Source organism: Canis lupus, chromosome 11, assembly GCF_011100685.1.
Source record: "Canis lupus familiaris isolate Mischka breed German Shepherd chromosome 11, alternate assembly UU_Cfam_GSD_1.0, whole genome shotgun sequence".
NCBI classification, from domain to species: domain Eukaryota; kingdom Metazoa; phylum Chordata; class Mammalia; order Carnivora; family Canidae; genus Canis; species Canis lupus.
Window position 1 is genome coordinate 1818167 of NC_049232.1, and position 25117 is coordinate 1843283.

The window sequence follows — 25117 nt, forward strand, 5'->3', positions numbered from 1 at the left end:
CTTCTTTACAAGTCACTGAGATATTCTTGGTCTTGTTTTTCTATTTGAAATTTTGTATCCCTTGTAAATTCAGTGAAAAATCTTACTGGGATTTTGTTAGAATATATGAAATATGGACCAATTTAGGAGGAATTTGCGTTTTCATGATACCGAGTCATCCGACCCATACAAATGGTGTGTCCTGCCATTTACTTAGATCTAATGTTTTACTTTCTAATGTTCTATAACTTTCTCCATAAAAATATTAAACAGATTTAGTTATATTTTCCCTCTGAGTTCCTTATGCATATTTTTGCTATTATTTATGGCATATTCTATTGTACTTATTTCTGAACTGCTTCTGTCATTTAAGGAATGTCATCAACTTTTGTATGTCAACTTTGTATCTGATGATACTGTACATTCTTGCTATTTCTCATAGTTTTTCTTTTTTTTTTTTTTTAATTTTTTATTTATTTATGATAGTCACACAGAGAGAGAGAGAGAGAGGCAGAGACATAGGCAGAGGGAGAAGCAGGCTCCAGGCACCGGGAGCCCGACGTGGGATTCGATCCCGGGTCTCCAGGATCGCGCCTTGGGCCAAAGGCAGGCGCCAAACCGCTGCGCCACCCAGGGATCCCCCTCATAGTTTTTCTTAATTCTTTGGTGTTTTTCACATATACAGTTACATCATCCAAGAATAGAGACAGTTTTTTCCTTCCTTCCCAATCCTTATTCTTTTTATTTTTAGTGTAGTCATACAAAGAATCCTCCACTGATATGAGATGGACATGAATAACATATGGGTCCCATGTTGTACATCTCTGAAACATTAGGATTATTAGTTGTTGCAGAATAATCCCGCTAAGTCTGACCAAATTTGTTTTTCTTGCTCATTGTGCTAACTAGCACCCCTGGCAAAATATTTAAGAAGTGTTGCTAACTGACATCCTTCTTTTGTCTTTATTTTATTTTAAGATATTATTTATTCATTCATGAGAGACAGAGAGAGAAAGGCAGAGACATAGGCAGAAGGAGAAATAGGCTCCCTGCATGGGGCTTGATACAGGACTTGATCCCAGGACCCCGGGATCACAGGCAGAGTCAAAGGCAGATGCTCAACCACTGAGCCACCCAGTTGCCCCTTTTGTCTTGATTTTAAACAGAATATTTTTACATGTCACAATAGAGTATGATGTTTGCTCTGAGATTTTTTTTCAATGACATTTATCAGCTCAAGGAAGTCCTATGGTCCTACTTTGCTGAGAATTCTTATCATGAATGATTATTGCATTTTATCAACTATTTTGTCTGAGTCCATTAACCTTATGTTCTCTTCCCTTTCAAACTGTTACGTGATTATTTTATACAGGAGTCCCCCTCTTTATCTGTGGGGTATATGTTCCAAAACCCCCAGTGGATGCCTGAAATCATGGATGGCACTGAACCCTATATATACTACATTTTTTACTACACATGTTATGATAACACTTATGAATCAGGCACACTAAGAGATTAACAACAATAACTAAAAACCAAAAAGAACAATTATAACAGTATACTCTAATAAAAGTTATGTGAGTGTGGCCCCCCTCTCTCAAAATATCTTATTACATTGTACTAACCCTTCTCCCTGTGATGATATGAGATGATAAGATGCCTATGTGATGAGATGAGGTGAGGTGAAAGCCATAGGCAGTGTGATGTAGTATTAGACTACTAGTGATCATCTTGCTTCTGGACCATGGTTTATGCCAGGTAATTGAAACCACAGACAACAAACCATGGATAAGGGGAGATCTAATGTATTAGTTGGTTTTTTTTCTTTTTCAATGTCAAACCAACCTGGCATTTTTGGAAAAAAATGAAACTGAGTTGTGATCATTATCTTTTTTGTACACCCTTAGGCTCAATTTGCTCTTATTTTATTTAGGATTTCTGCAACTATAATCATGTGATTGACTTGTCAGTTTCCTTTCTGTTCCCGTTCTTGTCTAGTCTTTGTTTTCTCTCTCCCTGTTCTCTGTTCTGTGTTCCTGGACCATTTGGTAGAATTTGCTAGTGAAACCATCTGAGTCTAGTATTTCCTTTTAGGGAAGACTTTTATGTAGCTGTTCAAGATTTTCCTTGTTTTAGTAATTTTAGGACTATTTAGGCTTTCTATTTCTTCTTTACTCTGTTTAATTTATATTTTTCCAGAAAGTTGACTCAGTCCTCCTAACTTTTCACATTTATAGACACAAAGTTATTCACAATATTCTCTAGTTATCTTTTCAATCTTTCACACTCATATTCACAACTAATCTTTATATTTATCTCTCCATTTCTTCATCAATCTTACTAAGCATGCATCAGGGTTTTTTTTTTTTAAGATTTTATTCATTTATTCATGAGAGAGAGAGGCAGAGACATAAGTAGAGGGAGAAGCAGGCTCCACACAGGGAGACTGACGTGGGACTCGATCCTGGGTCTCCAAGATCAGGCCCTGGGCTGAAGACGGCGCTAAACCGCTGAGCCACCCAGGCCGCCCCATTCATCAGTTTCAGTAGTCTCTTCAAATAAAGAGTTTCTGGCTTCATTGACTCTATAGAGAAAAAAAATGAAATAGTGAAGAAAGATGCAACACATAGAGTAAATCTTTATTATTTCCTATCATCTGCTTTCTTTGGATTCTTTCTTTGTTATTATTTTTCTAATTTTTTATGTTGGATGTTCAGCCTGTTTTTATCCTTTCTTCTGTCCTAATAAAAGTATGAAAGACTATTCGTTTCTTTCTAAATGTATTTTTTATTTTCAGCCTCCAAATTTTGTCTTTCAGCATTCTCATTTTCATTTCCTTGGTGACTTTATCTTTGACCCATAGATTATTTTTAAATGTGTTTTTAGTTTTCTATTTGAAAAGAATACACATTCTCATATGATTGAGTGCAGGCAGGCTTCCAGACTTGTTCATTAACTCAACTACGTAAATTGTGTTGCTTAAATTTATAACTGTTTTTTTAATCCCCATAGTCTATGCATTGCTGATATTATGTTAAAATCTCCCACTGTGGCAATAAGATTTGATTTCTTCCTACAAAGGAGTTTACCCTTCTGACTATATTTGCCTCCATATTTTGAGGCTATGTTGTTAGGCACAAGCAAGTTTAGATTTGTGACATATTCTTGATTAATCAAATCTTTTATCATTATGCAGTTACCCTTGAATCTACTCTGGTGCTTTTTGCCTTAGAGTCTTTTTTTGCCTTAAAATCTATTTTGTCTAATATTAGTATAGCTATGTGATATTCATCATATATATTTTTCAATTTTTTTACCTATATCCTTGGGCTTGGGGTGTGCCCCACTACTTGAAAATAGCAAGCAGCTGGAGTTTTAAAATTATAGCAACTGTAATTACCGACTTATATGGGTTCAGTTTTACCACCTTCTGTGCATCCTTCACTTGTCTTCCCACCTCTTCCCTGTCTTTTCTCTCCTTCCTGTACTTCTTTTGGATTAATAGATCCCCTGTTACATTTTCCCCTCTACTTATCGAAGGTCACACTGACAATTTCAATGTGGATATTGAAGTCAACTTGAGTTGAATCTTTTAAACGGTGGTGCATTTATGCAGTTGAATTTTTAAAAATATTTTAATTTATTCATAAGAGACATAGGCAGAGGGAGAAGCAGGCTTCCTGTGGGAAGCCTGATGTGGGACTTCATCCCAGGAGTCTGGGATCATGGCCTGAGCAGAAGGTCTCATAACCTTCGTGATCATGATCCCCCTGGGATCACAACCAGAGGCTCAACCACTGAGCCACCTATGTGCCCCTGCAGTTGAATATTTTACCTCAATTGAAAAATTATATTTCCAAGGGATATTTTATGGCATGAAAAAGTTCATGTGGAAAAATATGGAAATATATATATAATTATATATAGATAGAAAGAGGCCCACATACAGTTGACTCTTGTTATTTAACATGATTATATCCCATGATATCATCATGAACATACCACTGCAGTAAATACCACTGCTCCCAAGGGAAATACAGGGTTGGATCCCTTGCAAGCCTCACACCACATTTACATCAACCAGTCCATACATAGCCTTGCATTGTGTGTGTGTTTGGCTGAAAAACACCTTATTTAATATATATTGTTCTTCCAATAACATTGAACTCATAGCCAGCAGTGCCATGATTCATGTCTGAGTGAAGCTTATCTAACACATATTTTCTCCTTAGGGCACATCACAGCCTTCAAATGCTTAGAAGCTTTAGTGCTAGTGCTTGGAGCGCTTTAAGCAGGGAACTCACCATCGCACTGAATAGACCACAAGAAAAAGAAAGACTTGTTCACAGTATGGGAGCTAATACAAGAAGCCAGGTTGTCACTTAGCTCAACCTCAGCTGGGAACACACAGTCACTTTGGGTGACTCAGATTTTTTTTGCCACCCTGCACATATCCATGAATGACAGTGAAAGTGACAGGAATAGTGATTTGAGGTTACAAATATATTTTTAGCAAGCAGACATATTCACAAATACAGAATCTATGAATAATGATAATCAACTGTGTGTGGGGTATATATATACATATGCAATTACATATTATGTATATCATATTAAATTATGTCTTTGAATGTATAGAAAAAAAGACTGAAAGGATATACATCAAATCATTGATATTTGTAAATGGTTTTAAGGTTCCAGCATTTTCTGGATTATCTATAATAACAACAAACTGATTTCATTCCAAAAGTTGACAGAGAGACTGAGTATGGTCCTTGCATCTTTCCTAGCCTTGTTTCAGTGAGAAGACTACTAATCTGGAGGCTTATGTGAAATGGTTCAACAGATTGTGCTACCTCGTGGCAACTGAGATCTGCATGGTGTGTAAAAAGCTGGGGGGGTGGGACATGACCTGGCACAGCCAAAGGAGGCCAGGGACATGATCTAGCATAGCCAAAGGTGGCAGGGGTTGGGGGCAGGCCCCTTGGAGGGAACCAGAACCAGAAGCCTGTCTGTTTCCAAGATCAAGAGAGAGGTGCCCAAGATCAAGCTGAGCACCTCTCTGGGACACCAGGTGTCACCCAGCTTGCATGCAATGACATTTCCCTCTGGGTAGAGCCTGGCACAGATCCCCTGGACTCTGACAGAGAGTGCCAGAGACCACTTGCCGAAGGTGTAAGAGGCAGTTTACTGCTCTGCCAAGTGGCTCTGCTCCCTCCATCTGTGCCTGTCTGCCTTGGGTGGGCCCGGCCAGCAGCCATGCTGTGTTTGCCTCTCTCAGGATTTAGAATAGAAATGACCCAACCTTTAATCTCCTTTGGGAGATTGTACATGTAAAGTCCAGGTTTCCAGCTTCTCCCAGAAATCAGGAAGACTTGTCAACACCAAGCCAGATGCACGAGTCACAAGTCATGGTCCCTTAGGACGAGACCCTGTTTGCTCTCTTCACTTCCTTAGAGTGCAGGGATCCTCCTCCAAGCCCCTCTCACCATCAGGTGAAGCCCTAGGGCACTTTTATCAGGGAATGATTGGAAGCAACTTAGGTGCCAGGTGGAGCTCTCCAGGAGCAAATGCTGAGATAGAAATTGGGAGAACAGAGAAAGGGGCAGGAAGGCTCAGAAGGAGAAGCTGGTCTGCGGTGCCTCAGCCTTGGGCTGAGCACCCACAGCGGGCTGAAATGCTTGGCCTCTATCCCCCTCCTTGCTCAGCCATCACTGACACCGCATAGGCTGCCTGGGAGGGACAGGAAGGACCTCAGGAGGGAGGCTTTCTGAAGGTGGTTCAGGCAGCATGTCTCATGCTTCTTGGTAAAGACCACTGCTGCACATAAGTCGGGCAAGCTAAATCTGTATGGGGAGAACAGAAGATAGGGTTCTCAGGCCCCCCTACTTCCTGCATTTCCATGTCTGGCCTGACAGCTCAGATGGGGCTTTACTTGGGCAAAGCTGGGCTGAGCCTTCCCTGGAGTTGGGTAGTGCTTCTCCAGGATGGCTGGGGGGATGATAGAGATTGTTTGGAGCCCCCAGAGAAGTCAAAGTCCCAATCACTTAGCCGTAAGCTGGAGGCGAAGTCATGCAGTCATTTAACAGAAAACAGTGACAGGGCTGCTCCTGGGATGGGACCTGGGTCAGTGTGTGGCCCCAGTGTGGGGAGAGCCAGCTTGATGCTGGGGGGGCGGGCGAGGGAGCCATGGAAGGTGCTGGAGCTGGACCTGAATGTCGCTGAGAGACTGGCCTAAGGTCAAGGTGGGGACGTGTCAGAACTGAAGCTCCCGTGCCCTGTCCCCAGCCGGCCAAGAAGAAGCAGAGGGCCCAGGTGGTGGAGTTCTTCATCGATGTGGCCCGAGAGTGTTTCAACATTGGCAACTTCAACTCTCTGATGGCCATCATCTGTGAGTAGGCTGGCCAGGCCCCTGCTAGGAGCGCCCCCTAGAGGCCGGTGCTGGCACATATGGGCGAGGGGCGGGGCGGAAGCCTGGGCACTCCTCTGGGCAGGGTGGGTGCAGTTAGGAGCACATTCCCTTGCCCCCCGAGGTCCCGGAGAGGTGCCCCTTTGAGGCAAGTTTAGCCTCCTTGGGGAGCTTCGGGGGCGCTTGGCCATATGTCCCCAGATCCAGGGAGAGTGGGGACCCAAAACAGAGCTTGGTCAGGGTGCAGGGCCAGTGTCGCGGGGAGTGGGACAGGGGCCTGCACAGAAGCCAGGCTCACCCGGACACAGTGGCCACCAGCACCTGCCCACCCACCGTCCTGCCATCTGTGGCAGGCTCATCCTGCTGGGGCCACCCCCCAGTCCCCCTGCCCCAGGGAGTAAGCAGCCTGTGACACCTGGAGATGCCCCCCCAGCCCCACCCTCCCTCTTCCAGCCGGCATGAACATGAGCCCTGTCTCCAGGCTGAAGAAGACCTGGGCCAAAGTGAAGACGGCCAAGTTTTTCATCCTCGAGGTGAGCAAGGGCCACCGGGCTGCCAGCTGGCACTGGCCGACCCTAGGACACAGCTCCCCTACTGCCTTCCTGTCTCTTTCTAGCACCAGATGGACCCAACAGGGAACTTCTGCAACTACAGAACAGCCCTGCGAGGAGCGGCCCACCGCTCCCTGACAGCCCACAGCAGCCGAGAGAAGGTAGGTCAGAGGCTGGAATGGCCTTCAGAGCTCCTCCCTACTCCCCACCTTGGCCCAGGTGGGCTGCATCAGAGAGCCTAGCTGGTGGCTCAACCCCCTGCCGTTCTGCAGTATCTATGTAGACGGCCATGTTCCCTGGATGCCTCCAAAATGCGGGACTCACCACCTCACAGAACAGATTACCCATGCCCAAGCAGCTCTAACTGATAGGAAGTACTTCCTGGGGGGAAGTACTTCAGGCTGGGGTTATCCTCTCTGGAGGGTCATGCCAAGTGAGGCTCCTCCCTCTTCTTTTTTTTTTTTTTTTAAGATATTTATTTACTGAAAGAGAATGCAAACACAGCAGGGGGAAGGGCAGAGAGAGAGAGAGACTCTCAAGCAGACTCCTAGATGAGCAGAGACCAATGTGGGCCTCAATCTCACGACCCTGAGATCATGACTTGAGCCGAAATCAAGAGTCAGATGCTCAGCCAGCTGAGCCACTCAGGCACCCCCTGGCTGCTCCCTCTTCTACCCACCAGTCCTTAAGTACCCCCAGGTCCCCTCTTCCCTCCAAAGCCAACAGCCCAGGCCTGCCCCGCTGTACTCCAGTCTCCAATCCCCTCCGCACTTGGATCTCTTTGGTTCCTGAACAGTTTCACTTGTCAGGGTCCCTCTGTTTCAGATCAAATTGTTTCCAATATATAGGGACTTACACCTTCTCATTTTAAATGCAATACCTTCATTGATGTAGCCTCAGATCACATTCACATGTATGGCAAAGAGTGAACCAAACTTCTCACTCACTAAAACTGCCTTTTCACAGGTTCTGTTCTTAAACATTTGCACTTGGTTGGGGGGAGAAGGGGGCTTTGCTGACCCTAATCAATTTTATTTGTCTCCCAAATTCTTCTGGTGGCCTCCACACAGGAAACTGGGCCTTGGTTGCAGTGAGCCTCTGGCTTAAGACCTGGTACCAGCCTGATGATTATAGTTGTCATCTCCATAGAAAGGAAACGCCAGGCACTTGCTGTGCCTTTCCTGCCTGATCTCTTGGCAGGAGTATTGGAATTAGGTCTCTGCCATGATTTGTGCAGCTCTGTTTCCAGCTTGAGGGGTACCGGAACAAGCTGCTCCTCTTGAAATTGAAAGTCATTCTGGAATTGGATAGGATGGGTACCAGTGGTTAGGCTTGGGAAGCAGGCCAAGAATGCATCCTTGTGCCCCCGGGAACATCTTCCAGCCCTACACCCCCCTCCCAGCAGGGGTGTTGTACACACACCCTGGCCACATGGATGGCCACGTCTCATCCAACTGGCCTGTCCTGGTCAGGCTGTGAGCCTTTCAGCAACTCTGGCTCTGAGGAGGGTTGATGCTGGGGAGCAGCATTCAGTAAGGCAAGACCTCAAAATCCAGGACAGGTGAGCCTGTCCCTCGGAGCCAGGAAGCTAGGAAACCAGAGCAGCAGGGAAAGAGACCTTGCTTTACTGAGCACCTACCACCTGAGAGCCACTTGACTCTGTTCCCCCCGCCCACCTCCCTGCATTTAATTCTGATGACGACTTACAGGGTGGAGTCTAGCAGTGCCATTTCACAGATTGAGTCTCAGAGAGGATATCTCACTTGTCCAATCACACAGCAAGTAGGCAGCAGAGCCGGGAATCAGGCTTTAGCCCCTCCAGCACACCACCAGGCTGCCTACCATTCCCAGAGTACAGGTGTGTGTGGCAGTCACAGAGCTACTGGCCTATGGCCCAGGAGTTGGACTGTGAAGTGGAGGAGCTGGCTGCAGCCTTGGTCTGAGATGTCAGCTATGACACTAGTTTTTCTTCCATCTGTGCTGGCCAGTGTCTGTGGGGCAGACTGGGATGTCCTGTTCCTGCACGCTGAGCCCCCTTCCAGATCTGGGGTACAAGGATGCCATAGTTTAGGTCTGTGGCTAGAGGTGGATGATTTACAGAGCTGTGCATTTCATTTCACTGCATCCTCCTCTAACTTCCAAAGAGATGTGGACTATCAGCTGGGCTCACAGAAGGTGTTTCATAAATGTATGGGAGACTGGAGGATGGATGCATGCGTGGGTGGAAGGAAGCAAGCAAGCAAGCTTGCAGATGCTCTCACAGTTTCCAGATACCCCTGCTGAAATTTTGAGGCCAAGAGATCATGGCATTCTGTGCTTTCTTCCAGGGCAGGTCAGGGAGATGCAGGGAGACCACCCTCCCTCCAGGCACAGTGAGGAAACAGGCAGGACAGGGGCTCTGGAGCCAAGCCACCTGGTCCTAGTCCTGCCCCTGCTACTTACTGCTCTGTGAGCTCGTGTGACTTACTTAGCCTCTCTGGGTCTCGGCTTCTTGTCTGTCAGGCAGGGTAATAGAGCTCTGCTTCCCAGAACTTGCTGAGAATGAAACTTGATCCTCGAGAATGTGTCTGGTTTGGCACAGTAAAGCACTCAGACCCACCACCAATGCCCCTGTGATGAGGGTGTGTGGGGGGGGGGAGACTCTTTAGGTGGCCAAGACTTTGCACAGGGCTCATTCTGTAGGTGGGGTTTCTGTGACCTTCTCCTGCTACACTGGATGGGCCTGATGTGCCTCCTTTTCCCCAGCACCTGGCATGGAGAAGCCCTGGCAAATGTCTGCAGAATTGACAGATCTAAGAGGACCAGTCTGTCCCAGTTTCCCTGGGACTACTCCAGTTTGAGCACTGGAACTGCATCCCAGGGACCCCCTCAGGCCTGGACAAACCAGGCAGCTGGTCTCCCTGCTAAATCTGGCTCCAGTCCTGGCCCCAGTGTTCACTCGCAGGGTGACCTTGGGCCAGGCCCTGCCACTCTGGGGACCTTGGTTCCCCACCTGCCCTGCCCTGATGGGCCATCCATGCCTCTGTACTGTGCCATGTGGTCATGCCCAGGTCCTCACCTCAAAGCCCTTGTCAAGTTGGATGGGGGATGGGGAGAGCCGAAATGTCAGGGCCCGGCACCTGGTCCCAAGGGTGCCACAGACGTGTTAGTCTGTGGGGCCGGCGTACAAAGTACACAACCTGGGCGGCTTGGAACAACAGAAATGTATTCCCTCCCAGTTCTGGAGGTCAGATGCCAAAATCAGGGTTTTCAGGGCCATGCTCCCTTCAAAGTAGATCCTTCCTTGCCTCTTCTAGCTTCTGGTGGTCCCAGTATTCCTTGGCCAGTGGCCAATCCTCTGCCTTCATGTGTGCCTAAATTGTCCTCCTTTCTCAAGGACCTTGGCCACCACAGTAGAGCTCATGATGCCCAGTGTGACTTCATCTTAGCTCAATCCCATCTGCCAGGACCCTTTTCACCTAAGGTCCCTTCACAGGCATGGCATTGAGGACTCAAACATAGGTTTTTGGGAGGCACAGTAAACCCACGGCAGCAGCATACAGCCAGCTGGCTCCCTGAGGCTCATCTGAGCTTCCAGCAGCAGGTGTGCCCTCTCTAGGGCCCCCAGTTGGCTCGTGCAGAACAGGCATCCCACAGTGATGCACAGAGCCCCTGCCTTCCTCCCGCTGAGCTCAAAAGTCAGACCCCTCAGGCACCAGAGCAGGGCACCACAATGCAGCAGGCCTGGATCTTTAGCATCCAGAAAGGCACAAAATGACAAATCCTTATAAATACATTTTTTTAAAGGTAGGCCAGAAAAGTTTGCAAGAAGCGATTCACATTCCGTATGCAGTTAGTGGCGGGCTCAGCATGCACCTGTGCTCCTACCGGTGTGCTTGAGCCAAGAGGCCCAAGTCTGTGGATCCCTGGCACAAACTGCCACAGCCTTGCCCAGTGGGCAGTGGGGGAAATGTCCAAGGCATGCTGGGACCGTGCGTCTTTCATTCAGCCCCAGGGAGAATGGCACCATATACATCATGCGCTCAGTCTGCACTGGAGTCTCGGGGCCCAGGAGGAAACAGTCTGGGCCCAGGGTCAAGGGCCTGAGCCTCCTACTGACCCAAGGCTAACCGGCCCTCCTCCCCCTAGATTGTCATTCCCTTCTTCAGCCTGCTCATCAAAGACATCTACTTCCTGAACGAGGGCTGCGCCAACCGCCTGCCAAATGGACATGTCAACTTTGAGGTAGGGTGCGGGGGCCCCGGATGTGTCAGGGTCCCAGGGCAGAGGCAGAGGGGCGCTGAGCACAGGAGGAGGTGTTCAGACAGAGTGGGCAGAGGGAAGGAAAGATTTCTACTCCCTGTCCCCTCCTCCGGGAAGCCCTCCATGACCTCCCAGACAGAGGGAGGCCCATGCTCAGTGGGCCAGACATTCCTCGGTCCCAGCACTGTGGTCCCCTAGTTCTTTAGAAGCAAAGTCAGGCTGACCCCACCTCATGGGACCACCCAGCACACACATCTTAGAGTGGCTGGTGGGCTCAGCTCTGGGCCTGGGAGCCCCGAGAGCACTGGTCACTGAGTCAGGCAGTCAAAGCGTGCTGTACAACAGTGGAAGGAGGAGGCGCTTTTCCTTTGGGAAGGCTGGCCTGCCCTGGTGCTGGCTCCACCCAGCCTCCAGTACCACCACGGGGCAGTCAGTTCTGGGCTGGCCCCTTGCTCTGTCTGGGCCTCAGTGTCTCCCTCTATAAAACGGGGCTTCAACTACGGGTGCACAGCAGGCCCAGCAAGTGTTCCCACCCAACATCTGGGCCCTTTGGCCTGAAGCTGCCTGTGCTGTGGGGCCTCACACAGTTGCAGTCCCACCCCCAACCCCTGCAGCAGACTTCACATGCCACTTGCAGGCCTGGCTACCCCTGAGGGCCTGCGTAGCAGGGGACATGCAGTCCAGCAGATGACTGGGTGCTGCATCCCCAGGAAAGTCTGGACTGGAGGTGACATGGAAGAGGCTGGGCTTTCATGAGACAGCCTGGGATCATACTCTCCAGGAAAGCCTACACACACTAGGTGTGGGAAGCCCTGCATGGGGCCCTCCTGGCATGGGTCCTCAGAACCAAGACCAGGACATGAAATGCAAGGCTGCGTGGTGCTCATGTGGACACAGATTTGGGGCACGGGCAGTAGGAGCTGGAGCCAGCCACAGGACTGATCAGACGATGCCAAACAGTATAGTTCCCACCCACTCATGACTTTGTGCTATTTATTTTAAATAAAATCCTTTTTTAAATTAGCACAGTTTTTTTAAATTTAAATGCATTTACTTAAATTTTACTTAAATAAAATTCTACTTAAATCTTCCTTAAATATATTATTTGCTTAAATCTTCCTTCAATATATTTATTTAAATTTCTTTGCATCATTCTCTAAATAAACAAACTTGTAGGGATAATCACAAAAATAAATAGAAATTAATGTTCCCATGTAGCTGGATGTACTGCCTGCTGATGACCTAGCCCTCTCCCCAGATTCCTCAGAGAGACTGAAGAGATGTGGCAAACACCCAACATTCCCAATGGAGGAGTCTGTCATTTACTGCCTGGTGCTCGCCCTGCCCTCCCCAGAGGGATCTCTGTGGGACAGATGAGTGGGGCTGATCTCCAGGCACTGAGGGGCTCCCATTTTGTGTCTCTATGACCCTGGCAGAAATTTCTGGAGCTGGCCAAGCAGGTTGGAGAGTTCATCACATGGAAACAAGTAGAGTGTCCCTTTGAGCAAGACCCCAGCATCACTCACTACCTGCACACCGCTCCCATCTTCAGCGAGGATGGTAAGGTGGTCCCATGGCCTCTGTCACCCCCAGCTCTGGGACTCTTGGGTGGTTTCTTAGTCATAGCTCCATTTGGGGCTCCTGCTCTGAGCAAGATGCATCAGGCCTGTGTTTACTTGATCTGAGAGGGAGCAGAGAAGGCTGCATCCCCTGGCTGGATGGTTGCCACCCCCAGAGCATAGGATAGGGCCCAAGGAGCTGCACGCTGGGACCTCAAGGGTCCCAAGGGCCAGGTTTCCCCTCGAACATAGCGTAGATGCTGTTGGGCCTCATAAATCTAAACCATCTTTCTGACCCACCTTCCTCATTGGTGAAGCTGGCATGTTGATAAGAACTACCCTCCCAGTGCTCACATAAGGAAGATGGAGCCCTGGGCTCACTGTGGATCTTTGTACAGCTGGGTATGTGTGCAGGTGTGTGTGTGTGTGTGTGTGCGTGCGCATATGTATAATGAGATGAGGTATCTTTTCTCCAGAGTGCCATTAATGTCTGTCCCTTTCAATAAATCAGCATTCCCATCTGATCATTTGTCAAATGTGACACATTTGCTTGTGAACTTGTTAAGCAAGCATACCCCAGGAGCCCTTCAGGAAGAGAAAGTACTGGAAGCAAGTGGTCATCTGGGCCTAAGTTCATCATCCCAGGGTAGGCCCCATGGCTAGCTGCCTTCTGGATCCAAGACCCTCCACCCACCCTGGGAGGTCCCTGCTCTGCACAAAGGAGGCCTGCCTCCTCATCACAGCAGGCATTTTACAAAGGGATTCCCCACTCATGCTCAGGAGAACATTTTCTGCCAAAAACAAAAACTTAGGGGAAGGATTATTTTCATGATTTTGCTTTTAATTGTTAATACTTTCAAGTTTGCCATTTTATTGTTTATGTTTTGGAGCAAGGAACTTTTTGGAGGGGGTCTCATCTGTAACTGGGAGCACAGCAGCTTGATGGATAAACTAGCCTGGGCTACTTCCACCCCAGCAAGCTATGTGACCCTGAATAGGTGCCTCACCCTCTCTAAGCCTCATCTGGTGCATCTATAAAGTGGGGCAATGAGAGGACCTACTTCCTAAGCCACGGTGAAAATTACTTGAGTTGGCACAGGCAAATCCTATAGGACAACACTCAGTTGAGTGTTGACTGATACTAGTTGTGTTAGTTTCCTATTGGGCCTATAACAAATCACCACAAACATGGTGGCTCAAAACAATAGTAATTTATCCTCTTACACTTATGGAGGTTACAGTCCAAAATCCGTTCCACTGGGCTAAAACCAAGGTGTCAGCAGAGCTGGTTATTTCTGGAGGCTCTGAGGGGAGGGTTGTTTCCTGGCCTGTTATGACTTCTGGTGGCCACCTGCCCATATGCCTTGGCTCATCACTCCTTCCTCCACCTTCAAAGCACATCATTCCAACCTCTACTTCCACCATCACATCGTCTTCTCTCTCCTGTGGTCAAGCCTCCCTTTGTCTCCCTCTTAGAAGGACACTTGCAGTGGGATTTAGGGCCCTGCTGGATAATCCCAGATAATTCCCCAATTCTAGATCCTTAATCCCACCTGCAGGGTCCCTTTTGGCCATGGAAGGTAATGTCCAGGTAATAGTCACATGTCCCAGGGATTAGGATCTGGATATCTCTGAGGACCATTATTCAACCTACAACACTAGTCACTGGGATGATTGCTGTCATTAGCCAATAGAAGTTGGGCAATAAAATGTGTCAAAGCCATATTAGAAGAGGGGTGGGGGTGGGGTCTGAGTCAGGGAGAGGAGTGAGATAGGGCATTTCATTCACTCTTTCAGCAAACAGTATCTCTAGAGAGCCCACTGTGTGCAAAGCAGTGATCTGGCTATGAACATACAAATAAAACCCTGGCCTTTCTGAAGTGTACTTAGAAAGGAGCATCTTACAGTGACCCTTTCTTCCTCCTCTCCCTCCTACCCTGAGAAAAGTGGAGAAAGCAAGAGACCTAAGCTGTGTTGAGCCCAAACTGGTCTGTCACAGCCTCTGACAGAAATCCTGTCCTACCTCAGCTCCAGGCTCCCCCTGGCAGGACCCACCTAGCAATCAAGTCAGCCTTGAGGCTTCCTGAAACAAATGATAATATAAGAAGTATCAGCAAAGAAACAGAAGGTATAAAGAAGAACCAAATGGAAATTATAAGACCGAAAAATACATAACTGAAATAAAAAACTGAGTAGATGCGCTCAACATCGGAACAAAGAGGGCAAAGGAAAGAATTGATGAACTCGAAGACAGAAGAATAGAAATTATAGGATCTAAACAACAGAGCCTCAGGGACCTGTTGGACTACAACAAAAGATCTAACACTCTTGTCATCAGAGTCTGAGAAGGAAGGGGAGAAAACAGGCAGAGTTGAAAAAAAATCATCTAAGAAGTAATGGCAGGAAAGTTCCCAGATTTGAAAAAGATATGCCTACAGATTCAAGTAGCTGAGTAAACACCAAAGAGGATAAATTCAAAGAAACCCACACCAAGATACATCATAGTCAAATTTCTGAAAACCAAAGAAAAAGAAACAAATTTTGAAATCACCGAGAGAGAAATGATACTTTACCTATAGGAGCAAAATGATTTGGATGACAGATTTCTCATCAGAAACTATGGTGGCCAGAGGCAGTGGCATATTTTTCAAGTCCTGCAAGAAAATAACTGCCAGCCCAGAATTCTATATTCAGTGAAAATATCCTTCGGGAATTTACTACAGATAAATCAAAAGGGAATTCTAAAAACTGTTCAGGTAGCCCACAGGAAGCTGATTCTCTGAAAAGAACTATAACACTGCCATTCTACAACAAAGAACTCGACAAGGAAAAAGAGAAGACAGAAATACCTAATATCAAGACTGAAATGAAGGATATCATTACAGACTCTGCAAAATTGGAAGGCTAATAAGGAAATAGAATGAACAACTCTATACACATTAATTTGACAAGTTGAATGAAATGGACCAATTCCTTAAAAAAACAAAAACTACCACAAATTCAACACAAAGTAGATTATTTGAATTGCCTTATGACCATTAAGGAAATCACATTTGTAATTCTAAAACACCCCAAAAATGAAATCTCTGACTTCAGATGGTTACACTAGAGAATTCTATTAAACATTTAAGTAAGACTTAATACTGATTCTGCATGATCTTTTTTAAAAAAAATAGAAGAGGAGGGGCCTTCCCAATTCATTTTATTAAGTCATTATTACCCTAATACCAAAACCAAAGATAGTAAGTAAAAAAAAGGGGGGGGGTAACAACAAAGATCCCTTATGAATATAGATGCAAAAATTCCTTAACAAAATTTAGCAAATAGAATTTGGCAATACCAAAAAATAGGGGCGCCTGGAGAGCTCAGCCAGTTAAGCGTCTGCCTTCAGCTCAGGTCATGATTTCAGGGTCCTGGGATCAAACCCTGCACCAGGCTCCCTGCTTAGTGAGGAGTGTGTTTCTCCCTCTTTTTCTGCCCTCCCTCCCCTGCTCCACTCCTGTACTCTCTCTCTCAAATAAATAAATAAAATCTTTCTTTACGTACCATTATCAAATGAGTTTATTCCAGAGATACAAAGCAGTTCAATATTTGAAAATCAGTGTGATCCACCATATTAACGGGTTAAAGGAGAAAAATCACTCGATTCTATCAACTGATATAGGAAAAGCTTTGACAAATTTCAACACTTATACATGGGGAAAACTCCCAGAAAGATAAGAATAGAGGGGAATTTATCAACTTGAAAAATCGCATCTACAAAAATCTTTCCTCTAACATCATATTTAATGGTGAAAGACCAGTAACAAGGCAAGGATATCTACTCTCCCCACTTTTATTCAGGGTAGTAATAGAGTTCTAGTCCATGCAATAAGGCAGGAAAAGAAAATAAAGACAGATCAGAAAGGAAGAATTAGTACTGTCCCTATTTGCAGAAAATGTAAAAATCCCAAAGCATCTGCAAAACTCCTAGAACTAAGTGGGTTCAGCACAAGTTGAAGAATACAAAATAAAGATGCAAAAATCTATTGTATTTCTATGTGCTAACATTGAATATTTGACACTGAAATTAAAATACAATCCCATCACTCAATATAATCACTCAAATACATGAAATACATAAGTATAAATCTAACAAAGCATGTTCAAGGTTTGTATGCCAAAAGCTACACAATGGTAAAGACAGAAATCAAAGATCTAAAAAAAAATGGAGAGACATGATGTTCATGAGTTGGAAGACTCACATAGCAAGGACAGAGTAGAGAACCCAAGAATAGACCCACGCAGATATGCCCAATGGTTGACAACGGAGCTAAAGCATAAATCTTGTGATAAATGATGCTGGGGCATTTGAACATCCGTAAGCCAAAAGTGAGCCTCAACCTCAGCCATACACCTCCTACAAAAAATTAACCCAAAATTAATCATAGACCCAAATGTAAAATGTAAAACTGTACAACTTTCAGGAAGAATAAAAGCAACAGAAAATCTTTAGGTTGTAGAACTATTTAGACTTTCTTGTAAAACTAAATATGCAACTGCTATCTGACTCAGCAATTGCACTCTCGGGCATTTCTTTATCCCAGAGAAACGAATCCTTGTGTTCACATGAAAACCTGTGCTCCAATGTTTATGGCAGCTTAATTTGTTCTAGCTGGACACTGGAAACAACACAGATGTCCTTCAACGGGTGAGTGGCTAACCGCACTATGGTATATCCACACCATGGAACACTCTACAGCAAGAAAAAGGATGAAGTATGGACACACACTACAGCTTCAGTGACCTCTGGAGGATTACTCTGAGTGAAAAGAGCCCATCCCAAATGTTGTGTACTGATTCCATTTATATCGCGCTCTCGGAATGACAGAATCTGCACACGGGGAACCTATTAGTGGTGGCCAGGGGCTAAGAAAAGTGCCCCCTTGCCAGGGCAGCATGAGGCAGTGACGAGGATGTTCCGTGTCCCGACTGTGTCAATGTCAATATCCTGCTGGTGATCTTGTGCTATAGTTTTGCAAGTGGTTCTCTCTGTGTCAGGAGAAACTAGGGAAAGGGCACACCAACCTCTCTTTCTTAATTGCTTCATACGACTGCATGTGGGTCTACTCACAGCTAATTTAATTTAAGAACAAAAAACAGGTCAGACGCTGAGTGTGGAGCAGGCTATCATCGCTGACCATAACTGTAATTTCACCTTGCTTCCTGACCAGGTCTTTATTTGGCTTCTTATGAAAGTGAGAGCCCAGAGAACCAAACAGAAAAAGAGAGGTGGAAATCTCTAAGGTGAGTCCGTGAGCCAAGACAGGACTGGGGACGGACTGAGGGGAGAGGGGTGGGCGCTTAGGGCCAGGCCAGGGCCCAGGGGCTTCACAGATACCCAGGTCCACAGGGAGGGGGGCAGGCCGAGCCAAGCTCCTCGGGGTGAGGGCAGAACTCAAGCCTGGGATGGGAGGAAGGCTGGGATTGTAATGGCCTCCCAACCCCCACAGCTGGAGGCTGCCCCTATGGACTGTCAAGATGAGCGTCCAGGCCCTGGAACTCCCAGTCTGTATTTTTACGCCAGAATGTGAGACAGCACCTCCTGTTTGTGCAGCCTGTAAACACAGCTGAGTGGAGGCTGGCGTGGACTCGCAACAGTGGGCTCTGAGGACTGAGCCAGGAGGGTTGTGTGGAACCCCTCTGGGGTGGGAGTCACCTGCCTAGCAGGTGACATGCTGGAGAGAAATATAAATACCACCCTGGACATATTTAAATCTGCAGATCTTCTATTTTGGGGAAGACGTGAGAAGTGCTGAAGTGGCAGAGGAGGAGGAGGAAGAGGAGGAGGTGGGGAGGAAGTCAGCAAAAACCTTCCACAGCCCTGCCTCAGCTGGCCCAGCAGAAAATAGAGGTGTTGGTACCTCACTGTTTTGCAAATGGTGACCCTATGGCCTGGCGCCCGCCCCAGCAGCCACATGCCACAGGAGAGCTTTCTCCACCTTTCAGAAAATTTCAGCCCCAGCAGGCCCAGGGCCTCCTGACATGTGGGGGGCACATGCTGCAGGGGCTCTGCCTTCAGGATGCTGGGGGTCACATTGCTGGTCCATCTGTCCATCCTCGGCAAGGACATGGCACCACCCCAGAACGTTGAGCGATGAGTGCCACAGAGGCTGACACCCAGTCTGTCACCAGGTGGCCTGGGAGCCTCCTCCTCTCCAAGCAGGCACCACGCCAGCGGCCCCTGCCATTCTTCTGATGGACCCTACCCTGCCCCCCAATATGGGCTGGTTCCTGCAGCCCAGTTCATCCCCTCTATGGATCCTGCTGGTATCAGGGGATAGCTTTCTGGTGACGACTGTGACACAGGTCACAGGACAAATCTGAGTCATGAGAATGACTGTACAGTACATTGTAAATTTCTGAGTTGGTATCAACACGTGGTATATACCCTGCATATCTACATCCAAGCTGCTTTTCACTTATGGGCCTGGGATCGGCTTCTGTTAGGATGCAGGGCAGTTTCCCAAGCTCAGGCCTGGGAATGTCATGGCCTCAGGTCAGGAGAGGGACATGGTGGCCATTTCCACTCCAGTACTCTTGTGCTGACAGGGCCTGGCAAATGGACACTCACAGCCCTGCATGTGGCCAGACACCTCTGATATTAAGGTGGGGTGGGATGGGGCTAATGAGCCCACCATGAGGCTCCTCCCTTTGCCCCCCTCCCCAGAACCTCATACACTGAGTCAAGTTTCTGGGCCAGGAAGTAAATGGGAAATGGAGCTGCTGAGCCCCCACCCGGCATATGACCAGGTCACGCAGCCAGGAAGGCAGGGAGTACGATACATACCCGGTCTCCTGGTCATGCCTGCTGGGAAGAGGGGTGTGTGTGTGTCGGTGAATGCTGACCCACCCTGGCCAGCTCCTGGGCCCCACTTGGTTCCAGACATGGCTGTCCTGGTGGCATGAACTTGGGTCCCGTCTGAGGGACAGGGAAAGGCTCCTCTGACTCAGAGAGTTCCGCCTGGTGGGCCCAGGACCTCCGCAAGGCCCAGAAGGCATAAGGATGTCAGGGTTGAGCAGGATCTGCTCTTTGCCCCACCCTGCCCACCCCCTTTCTGTCTGAGACCCCAAGAGGGTGAGTGGCGGAAGGAGCAGGGGCTGGAGCAGGGTCTGGGCTCCAGCTGGGCTCAGGCTCCCCCCTCTCCCCACCTTATGCCACATCCAGCTCCTGCTGGGGCCTCACAGAGCCCTGGGGCCCAGGAGCTGGTTAGAAGCACCTCCTCCCCTCATTCCACCACGAACAGGCCCCCTCGCACCCTCGCATCCCTGGGGCAGCTCTAGACAGGACCTCCTACAGACACCAGCAGGCACTGTCCCTGCCTCCTGGCCACACTGGGTACTGCGCGTCAGAGGCAGGGAGCCAAGCATCACAGAAGGAGCTGGTGGCCTTGGATAAACACTATGGCAGGTCCAGGGCTGATGCCGAGGGAGCTCAGGAAGGCTTGCTCAGAAGCCAGTTCCCACCACAGGATGTCACCTCCTACCCCAGCCACAGGGAGATAGGACACTCTACTCTGTCTGGCCCAGCGTTCCAGCTCTTTCTCCAAAGCCAAAGCCCTATCTGCCTCCCCAGAGCCATGCGTCCCCATCGCCAAGGCCCAGCTCAGTCCCTGCTCTGTCCCAGCCCCAAGATGGCAGCAGCCTCCCCCAGGCCGCAGTGAGCGTGAGGAGGGCACACGGGAGACAGCAGAGCAATGCCCATAGTTGCAGCTGTGACGGTGAGACAGGGAGGTCGCTCAAGCTTGTCAGTGCCCACAAAGGGTACTGCTGGCCCTACCACCCACAGGCTGATTTGTCCATGCTGTTCCCACTCCCCGGCATGCTGTGCCCCACCTCATCAATCCAGTCAGAAGCCCAGCCTCTGGGGAGGGATTCCTGACCTGCACCCTCATCTCCATGCCTGCTCCCCACCAGCCCCGAGTGGCTCAGAGCAGAGTGGGTGGGAAGGACGGCGGGGAAGGCCGGTACTCACCACCCCACCCCCCACCGCGCTGGGCAGGTGAGGATCATGGGGTCCCTTCACCAGGTACAGCTTCAGAGCCCTTCAGGGGTAGTGCCCTGCCATCATCACGTCTGGGACTCATGGCCCTCCCCTGCAGAGGCCTCTTTGTCTCCTGCTGTCCCAGCCTCAGCCCTTACCACTGAGGGAGCTGGCCTGTGGGGCTATAAAGGGCAGACCCCACACCTGTGGGCAAGTGTCAGCAGGACGGGTGGTGGCCAAGACGGTGCCTGTAAGTCTGGGCTTGGTGCCAGGTGACATCACCCCTGACACGTGGCCCAGGCTTTGGGTCTCCAGCTGGCCTTTGAAGGTGCCCAGCTCAGCCACGAGGCTGGCAGCTGGGCCTCGAGGTTCCAGGGCAGCCAGTGGCCTCACTGTGTGCAGGGGGCCAAGGCAAGGGCATGGCTGTGATCTCTTCTCGTGCTTTCTTGAAGACATCCCCGACTGGGGTTTGCTTCAGAGACCCGTGGGCCTGGGCTGAGATTCAAAATCAATTCATTTTCCAAAACCCATGACCCCACATGGCTGAATCACTGGAGACACACTCCACCACGCCCAGCCCCCCAACAGTTCCTGAGGTGAGGTCTTCTCCATCATGACCCAAGATTTATCCCAGTAAACTAGCCACCTCCAGGCCTCTGCAGAAGTCCTTCAAGGTAGGACCCCAGAAGATCCCAAGGTGGTTCTCAAAGGCTGCCCCAGAGAACACCACAGACGACAACCCTTTCCCCAACAATTCAGGGATTGATAGCTGCCAGCACAGCCCCCGGTGCTTCGGACCTCTCAGGCAGTTATCAGACCTCAGACCATCGCTTCCCCAAGACTGCAAGGCTCATGTGAGGTTCTTGAGGAATCGGCACCCCCAAGCAATGCCCAGTCTCTTTCAACAGCTGACATACCCATTGATGCGCCAAAGTGGCAAGAAGCTGAGTAACGCAGTCAAGAGCCATAGTCCGGGAGTGCCCCAGCTAGAAGCTCCATTTTACCTTAAAACTCAAATGCTTCCGTCACAAGTGCCAAGTGCCAAGCCCCCACCAGTTAGGCTTTACACACAGCCTAACAAACCCCAGGGGGTAGGCGCTGTCACCATCCCATTTGGCAAGTGACAAAACAGAGACTCAGAAGGACAAAGCCACTGCCCAGGGACACTCACCTTACAGGGATGACACCTGGGCCTACCAGAATCCAGCAGCCTCCCCAGCTCTGCTTCTGAGGGTGTGGAGAAGCCAGGGGACTCCAGCTGGCCACCTGGTCTTCCTGCAAGCACAGACACAGTGACACACATCTCTCCTCCACTCCTGCCCCTTCCTTTTTTGGAAGGTCTATGCCCCCGGGTGCTCCCTGGTGTTTTAGGAGTGCCCTACAGGGTCTCACACATCCTCAAGACAAAACCTCCTGCCTGTCTCCAGCTACCCTCCATGGGCCCCACCAGGCAAAGCCATGCCTCATGCTCAGCGGCAGAAGACAGCAGGCCTCATTCCCCATCACACCACCCTTTATCACCAACATGCGTGCTGTGAGGTTCATGTCCTGCTGCATGGCATCTTCAGCAAAAAATGGCTCCATTTTCACTGAGTCCTGGGGCCCTGGGTCAGGAGACAGATCAATAGGAAGACCTGGAAACATATGTGCAGCATACCTCTCAGCCAAAACTGTGCCCTTGCCCATGGCTGAGCAGGGTGCCTGATACCATCTTCCTCTGGCACCCTACCCTGGGCCTCAGACAGGACCAGACAGTTGGAAAGGTTAACTGGAAATGAACAGACCTGAGTCATGAGTTGGAACCCTCACTACTGATCAGTGGGCCTTGGCCAACTGGACAAGCAAAGAGAACAGTAGTTCAGCAAAAAGGAGGGAACAGAAATCCAGTATTTCTGGGATAGAGAGCAATGGCAGGATAGACCAGCAGAGGCCATACAGTGGGAGGTCCCATAGGGCTGACCAAGGAGATTGGAGTTTATACTGCAGGTCTGAGAGAACAGGACAGGGGGGCAGGTATTGAAGAATTTTAAGGAGGGATGTCATGGTTAATCTGATGTGTCAATTTGATGACACCATGAGGTACCCAGATATTTGGGCAAACATTACTCTGAATGTGTCTGTGAAAGTGCTTCTGGGTGAGATTCCTACCTGAATCAGTAGACTGAGTAGCATGGATTGCCCTCCCCAACGTGGGTGGGCCTCGTCCAATCAGTTGGAGGCCTGAATAGAACAAAATGTGGAGGAAGAGAGTATTTTCTCTCTGCCTATCTTCTGCATTTGGAATGGAATATACATCATTGGTTCTCCAATGATCTTGCATTCAGCAGATCCTGGGACTTCTTAGCCTCTGTAATCATGGGAGCTAATTCATTATAATAAATCTATCTATCTATCATCAATCTATCTATCTATCATCTATCTATCTATCTATCTATCTATTATCTATCCAGCTATCTATCATCTATCTATATCATCTCTCTCCTATCTCTCCTTTGATTTCTCTGGAGAACGCAGACTAAACTGGAACAAGGTCAGTTTTAGAAAGATCTCTTTGATAGCTTTTAACTCAATAATTCTACTTTTGTAATTTATCTCATGGGGAAAAAAATCCAAGACTAGCACAGTATTTGCATAACAGAAAAGTAATGAATGGTTACATTATTCCCTTTCCTGGGGCAAAAAGCAGGTGGATTTAGCTCCCCAGCCCAGCCCAGAGCCTGGAGAGCCCCCACTGCTAAGGAGTCACACCTGAACTGTTTCTTAGAGCCCAAGGGGAACTCTCCTGGCGTCCAGGAGAAGGGGCGCAGGATGAGCTAACAATGAGGGCTAAGTGCTACAATAAGCTCAGCACGGCCTAGCAATGCAAAAAGGTTTTCGGGCACCTAGGTGGCTCAGTTGATTAAGTGTCTGCCTTTGGCTCAGGTCATGATCCTGCAATCCCAGGATTGAGCCCCACACAGGACTCCCTGCTCAGCAGAGAGCCTGCTTCTCCCTCTACCCCTGCCCCCTCCCCAACTCATGCCCTCTCTTTCTCTCAAATCAATAAAATATTTTTTTAAAAAAGAAAACTTTTCAATGGCTTTGTGGACAGTTATACCCTCTTTATTTCAATAATGATTTACCTATTTGGAGTAGAACAGAAATAAAATACAGCCACAGAGAACACATTTGGGTTTAAATTAAGATCTTTTAACGCAAATGTACACAACCTCTCTGTGTAGGTCTGCCTTTAGACTTAATTGTTGGATCTCACACACCACGGTTCTTAGCAGGGAGAATTGCTGGCAGGTGATGGGGTTGAAAGAAGAAGGTGGGCTGGGCTGGGGTGTGGCAGCAGAGTGGCAAATGGTGGCCAGGTGTGGGGCATATTTGGAAGGTAAAGCCAACAGGATTTGCTGAGGACCTGCAGGTCAAATGTGAAAACCAGGAAAAGGTCAAAGCCGACCTTAGGAATTTTGGCCTCAGCGAACAGAAGAGTGACATTTCAGAGAGAGACTGGGCCTGGATACATACATCTGGAAACTTCAATGTGCAGGCTGCTCATACAGCCCTGGGCCTGGGTGACGCATCTATGAAATAATGAAGAGAGAGAGACCCAAGGAGAGGGTGGTCAGCTGTGCCAAGTGCTGCTGAGAAGCCAGCAAAGACAAGGACCAAGAGCTGGCCTCTGGGTTGTCACCATGGACGTGAACAATGGCCTCACAGGAAGGAGTCCCAGGAAAAGGTTAGGGACAAAAATCTGACTGAAGATGATTCCAAAGAAAATGGAAAGCTCGGGATCCCTGGGTGGTGCAGCGGTTTGGCGCCTGCCTTTGGCCCAGGGCACAATCCTGGAGACCCAGGATCGAATCCCACGTCGGGCTCCCGGTGCATGGAGCCTGCTTCTCCCTCTGCCTGTGTCTCTGCCTCTGTCTCTCTCTCCCTGTTTGACTATCATAAATAAATAAAAATTTATAAAAAAAAATAAAAAGAAAATGGAAAGCTCAAGTATCCCGTAGAAGAATGGGCAGGGGACGAAAACAGTTCACAGAAGAGATATGAGTGGATCAAACATGTGAGAAGATGCTCAGGGATCGCAGGAATGCTCACCTTTGCACCTGCCGCGCTGTCTCCCTCCAACCATGGAGATCCTCTGCCCAGTCTTCAGATCGATTTCCTGGGTGTTCCAAGTGACCTGACCTTAATACAGCTGTATTATAGGGACAAGGAAAGCCCAGGGTCCCCCTACTGCTCCACCATCTTCACTCTGCACCCAGGAATGCTCACCTTCACACTGAAGAAGACCACACAGGCATACCATTGTTAACTCTTAGATTGACTAAACTAATAATAGTAATAATAGTAATAACAATAA

At 48.4% G+C, this 25117-nt stretch overlaps 1 protein-coding gene across 12 annotated transcripts in view; it reads left to right on the forward strand.

Moving 5' to 3' along the window:
• RASGEF1C (RasGEF domain family member 1C) overlaps positions 1-19176 on the forward strand; it is an 80735-nt gene extending 61559 nt beyond the window's left edge. For 9 of the 12 annotated variants that reach the window (XM_038551720.1, XM_038551725.1, XM_038551721.1 and 6 more), the window contains 8 exons: positions 4770-4859; positions 6268-6370; positions 6842-6921; positions 7005-7100; positions 11068-11163; positions 12618-12741; positions 17954-18026; positions 18233-18496. In XM_038551720.1, coding sequence (XP_038407648.1) covers positions 4770-4859; positions 6268-6370; positions 6842-6921; positions 7005-7100; positions 11068-11163; positions 12618-12741; positions 17954-18026; positions 18233-18353 — 783 coding nt within the window. In that variant the 3' untranslated portion in view covers positions 18354-18496. The other 3 variants (XM_038551730.1, XM_038551731.1, XM_038551732.1) reach the window with 3 other exon arrangements.
• Positions 19177-25117: the final 5941 nt, after the last annotated feature.